The following is a 5,857-nucleotide window of genomic DNA, read 5'->3' as shown; positions in this document are numbered from 1 at the left end:
GTGATTCCGAATACGTTGACCATGGGCATGTGTCAGGTGAAGTCGGCTCCACAGACGATGGACGAGACGATGACGTAGAACTGGACGGTGAGAATTCTTCATACGATGGAGATCTTCGAAGAAGTCTGGATGATCCTTCACTCTTCTTCACTTTTTGGCTGTGCTTATGTCGAGCGCGTCGATTCTGGAACCATACCTGCGAAATAAGAAAAAGAAATAATGTTAGATTATGTTGAACAAAATTATTTTAATATGAGAATGCGTGTTTTTTTTTTTTTTTTTAATAATAGCAAATTAATAATAATAATTATAACTTATATTTACCTGAATTCTGGATTCCGTTAAACCAATAGCATCAGACAGCGCTTCTCTTGACCTATAATCAGGGTACTGGTTATCAGCAAATACGGCTTCCATACTTTGTAGCTGATGAGAAATATAGTTAATACGACTGCGACGGCGATTTGATTTTGGCACTGCTTTCGACATTTTTCGAGTCAGGCAAAATAAGATATTAGGTACAAAATGTGTATACAGAATGAACTCACAAGTTTAAGTGATAGTTCTGTTTTGATATCATTGCTTTTTATACTGCGAGAGAATCGGCACTGTACCCTTTATATACTAAAATAAAAGACATTAGGTCCAATAAATCAGTAAGTTTTAAAAGTACCGTCACACCTATACTGATTTTGATTGAGTAGAATTTGATGACTTCCGGGATGATCACACGTTAATACCGCCACTACACGCACTCTCTAATTAGATTCAAAATATTGCGCCGGAAATGCAGTGATTCTTTTTTCTGTCTCTCTAGTGCTTGACACTTCAGAATCCATTTGTCACTTTAAGATGTACGCACGATTCCAGAAATATGCAGCGCTATTATAGTTTTGTGAGATTAAATAAAACATTCGCGAGGTTTTGCAAGAACATCGTTTAATAAGATTCAAGTAAAACATTCATATTAAATCATTTTCCAAATTAAGCGTTTTTAAAACTATAGGTGTACACTGACACAACAAATCTAGAACCGATATCATGGTTATAGAATATGTTGCTATGACTTTCTCAAAATAGCTTTCACGTTGAAGAAAACACGGCAAATGATAGAGTGAATGACTTTCATCGAAGTTCTTGTGCTTCGCTTTATTCGTATTATTAGATCTAAAATCTTTGAATGCATAAGTAATGATAACGCTATCTACTGAAGATAGCAACTAATTTCCGATATGGTTTTATAGCGCTCTATTTCATATTGCAAAACTTTTTATCGCATCAAACATACCTATAAATTGCCATATCCACACGACAGCAACTCTTCAATATTTGTGGCAATAATTATTTAAATAATATTTCATTTTATTACCAGTTCAACACCGTGTTTTATTACTAAGTAAATTTATTATACAGTTAATAGACGTACAGATTTAAAAAAAAATACAAATACAATTAAATAATCCAGTTGATGGTGTTCCATTTTGTTGCAAATTTAACATCATGATTTTATTATAAAGCAAATTTATATATACAGATATTTGGCCTATGAGTTTTTAAAGCAAAATGTAATTAAATAATTCAATATAAAAGTCATCAGAAATAGGCCACAAATTGTCTTCAAAACTAAAAGTTGACAGGTTGGCAAACCTGAATGAAGGAGGAGACAAAGTGATGGCTGGAGGAGAACAACAAGCTTCTCTGCAACGACTTGAAGGCGGTGAAGGAACAGTTGGTATCTTCAGATGAGACGAAGACGGTGATTCCGAATACGTTGACCATGGGCATGTGTCAGGTGAAGTCGGCTCCACAGACGATGGACGAGACGATGACGTAGAACTGGACGGTGAGAATTCTTCATACGATGGAGATCTTCGAAGAAGTCTGGATGATCCTTCACTCTTCTTCACTTTTTGGCTGTGCTTATGTCGAGCGCGTCGATTCTGGAACCATACCTGCGAAATAAGAAAAAGAAATAATGTTAGATTATGTTGAACAAAATTATTTTAATATGAGAATGCGTGTTTTTTTTGTTATTATTAATAATAGCAAATTAATAATAATAATTATAACTTATAATACCTGAATTCTGGATTCCGTTAAACCAATAGCATCAGACAGCGCTTCTCTTGACCTATAATCAGGGTACTGGTTATCAGCAAATACGGCTTCCATACTTTGTAGCTGATGAGAAGTATAGTTAATACGACTGCGACGGCGATTTGATTTTGGCACTGCTTTCGACATTTTTCGAGTCAGGCAAAATAAGATATTAGGTACAAAATGTGTATACAGAATGAACTCACAAGTTTAAGTGATAGTTCTGTTTTGATATCATTGCTTTTTATACTGCGAGAGAATCGGCACTGTACCCTTTATATACTAAAATAAAAGACATTAGGTCCAATAAATCAGTAAGTTTTAAAAGTACCGTCACACCTATACTGATTTTGATTGAGTAGAATTTGATGACTTCCGGGATGATCACACGTTAATACCGCCACTACACGCACTCTCTAATTAGATTCAAAATATTGCGCCGGAAATGCAGTGATTCTTTTTTCTGTCTCTCTAGTGCTTGGCACTTCAGAATCCATTTGTCACTTTAAGATGTACGCACGATTCCAGAAATATGCAGCGCTATTATAGTTTTGTGAGATTAAATAAAAACATTCGCGAGGGTTTGCAAGAACATCGTTTAATAAGATTCAAGTAAAACATTCATATTAAATCATTTTCCAAATTAAGCGTTTTTAAAACTATAGGTGTACACTGACAACAAATCTAGAACCGATATCATGGTTATAGAATATGTTGCTATGACTTTCTCAAAAATAGCTTTCACGTTGAAGAAAACACGGCAAATGATAGAGTGAATGACTTTCATCGAAGTTCTTGTGCTTCGCTTTATTCGTATTATTAGATCTAAAATCTTTGAATGCATAAGTAATGAGAACGCTATCTACTGAAGATAGCAACTAATTTCCGATATGGTTTAGCGCTCTATTTCATATTGCAAAACTTTTTATCGCATCAAACATACCTATAAATTGCCATATCCACACGACAGCAACTCTTCAATATTTGTGGCAATAATTATTTAAATAATATTTCATTTTATTACCAGTTCAACACCGTGTTTTATTACTAAGTAAATTTATTATACAGTTAATAGACGTACAGATTTAAAAAAAATACAAATACAATTAAATAATCCAGTTGATGGTGTTCCATTTTGTTGCAAATTTAACATCATGATTTTATTATAAAGCAAATTTATATATACAGATATTTGGCCTATGAGTTTTTAAAAGCAAAATGTAATTAAATAATTCAATATAAAAAGTCATCAGAAATAGGCCACAAATTGTCTTCAAAACTAAAAGTTGACAGGTTGGCAAACCTGAATGAAGGAGGAGACAAAGTGATAGCTGGAGGAGAACAACAAGCTTCTCTGCAACGACTTGAAGGCGGTGAAGGAACAGTTGGTATCTTCAGATGAGACGAAGACGGTGATTCCGAATACGTTGACCATGGGCATGTGTCAGGTGAAGTCGGCTCCACAGACGATGGACGAGACGATGACGTAGAACTGGACGGCGAGAATTCTTTATACGATGGAGATCTTCGAAGAAGTCTGGATGATCCTTCACTCTTCTTCACTTTTTGGCTGTGCTTATGTCGAGCGCGTCGATTCTGGAACCATACCTGCGAAATAAGAAAAAGAAATAATGTTAGATTATGTTGAACAAAATTATTTTAATATGAGAATGCGTTTTTTTTTTGTTATTATCAATAATACTATAGCAAATTAATAATAATAATTATAACTTATATTTACCTGAATTCTGGATTCCGTTAAACCAATAGCATCAGACAGCGCTTCTCTTGACCTATAATCAGGGTACTGGTTATCAGCAAATACGGCTTCCATACTTTGTAGCTGATGAGAAGTATAGTTAATACGGCTGCGACGGCGATTTGATTTTGGCACTGCTTTCGACATTTTTCGAGTCAGGCAAAATAAGATATTAGGTACAAAATGTGTATACAGAATGAACTCGCAAGTTTAAGTGATAGTTCTGTTTTGATATCCTTGCTTTTTATACTGCGAGAGAATCGGCACTGTACCCTTTATATACTAAAATAAAAGACATTAGGTCCAATAATTCAGTAAGTTTTAAAAGTACCGTCACACCTATACTGATTTTGATTGAGTAGAATTTGAAGACTTCCGGGATGATCACACGTTAATACCGCCACTACACGCACTCTCTTATTAGATCAAAATATTGCGCCGGAAATGCAGTGATTCCTTTTTTTTGTCTCTAGTACTTGGCACTTCAGAATCCATTTGTCACTTTAAGATGTACGCATTCCAGAAATATATGCAGCGCTATTATAGTTTTGTGAGATTAAATAAAAACATTCGCGAGGTTTTGCAAGAACATCGTTTAATAAGATTCAAGTAAAACATTCATATTAAATCATTTTCTAAATTAAGCGTTTTTAAAACTATAGGTGTACACTGACACAACAAATCTAGAACCGATATCATGGTTATAGAATATGTTGCTATGACTTTCTCAAAAATAGCTTTCACGTTGAAGAAAACACGGCAAATGATAGAGTGAATGACTTTCATCGAAGTTCTTGTGCTTTGCTTTATTCGTATAATTAAATCTAAAATCTTTGAATGCATAAGTAATGAGAACGCTATCTACTGAAGATAGCAACGAATTTCCGATATGGTTTAGCGCTCTATTTCATATTGCAAAACTTTTTATTGCATCAAACATACTTATAAATGGCCATATCCACACGACAGCAACTCTTCAATATTTGTGGCAATAATTATTTAAATTATTTTACATTTTATTACCAGTTCAACACCGTGTTTTATTACTAAGTAAATTTATTATACAGTCAATAGACATACATATTTTTTTTAAATACAAATACAATTAGATAATCCAGTTGATGGTGTTCCATTTTATTGCATATTTAACATCGTGTTTTTATTATAAAGCAAATTTATATATACAGATATTTGGCCTATGAGTTTTTTTAAGCAAAATGTAATTAAATAATTCAATATAAAAAGTCATCAGAAATAGGCCACAAATTGTCTTCAAAACTGAAAGTTGACAGGTTGGCAAACCTGAATGAAGGAGGAGACAACGTGATGGCTGGAGGAGAACAACAAGCTTCTCTGCAACGACTTGAAGGCGGTGAAGGAACAGTTGGTATCTTCAGATGAGACGAAGACGGTGATTCCGAATACGTTGACCATGGGCATGTGTCAGGTGAAGTCGGCTCCACAGACGATGGACGAGACGATGACGTAGAACTGGACGGCGAGAATTCTTCATACGATGGAGATCTTCGAAGAAGTCTGGATGATCCTTCACTCTTCTTCACTTTTTGGCTGTGCTTATGTCGAGCGCGTCGATTCTGGAACCATACCTGCGAAATAAGAAAAAGAAATAATGTTAGATTATATTGAACAAAATTATTTTAATATGAAAATGCGTGTTTTTTTTAATTATTAATAATAGCAAATTAATAGAACGCTATCTACTGAAGATAGCAACGAATTTCCGATATGGTTTAGCGCTCTATTTCATATTGCAAAACTTTTTATTGCATCAAACATACTTATAAATGGCCATATCCACACGACAGCAACTCTTCAATATTTGTGGCAATAATTATTTAAATTATTTTACATTTTATTACCAGTTCAACACCGTGTTTTATTACTAAGTAAATTTATTATACAGTCAATAGACATACATATTTTTTTTAAATACAAATACAATTAGATAATCCAGTTGATGGTGTTCCATTTTATTGCATA

At 33.9% G+C, this 5,857-nt stretch overlaps 1 protein-coding gene across 1 annotated transcript; it reads right to left on the bottom strand.

The window, feature by feature from the left end:
* Positions 1-617: 617 nt before the first annotated feature.
* LOC140142364 (paired mesoderm homeobox protein 2-like) lies at positions 618-2,507 on the bottom strand. The gene is made up of 3 exons (XM_072164333.1): positions 2,080-2,507; positions 1,648-1,952; positions 618-624 (listed from the first exon to the last, which is right to left on the bottom strand). Exons 1-3 carry the CDS (start codon positions 2,242-2,244, stop codon positions 618-620), a joined length of 477 nt encoding a protein of 158 aa, XP_072020434.1. The 5' UTR covers positions 2,245-2,507.
* Positions 2,508-5,857: the final 3,350 nt, after the last annotated feature.

Source organism: Amphiura filiformis, chromosome 20 (genome assembly GCF_039555335.1).
Source record: "Amphiura filiformis chromosome 20, Afil_fr2py, whole genome shotgun sequence".
Classification (NCBI taxonomy): domain Eukaryota; kingdom Metazoa; phylum Echinodermata; class Ophiuroidea; order Amphilepidida; family Amphiuridae; genus Amphiura; species Amphiura filiformis.
The sequence above is the reverse complement of the archived record's forward strand: the minus strand, read 5'-3'. Positions and strand labels throughout refer to the sequence as shown.

What these genes read in the sequence shown, in the direction of transcription:
- LOC140142364 (XM_072164333.1), bottom strand. Translation starts at nt 2,244, where the DNA reads ATGTCGAAAGCAGTGCCAAAATCAAATCGCCGTCGCAGTCGTATTAAC. An exon ending in TAACGGAATCCAGAATTCAG is followed by an intron (nt 1,953 to 2,079) that starts GTATTATAAGTT and finishes CTTATTTCGCAG; the next exon opens with GTATGGTTCCAGAATCGACG.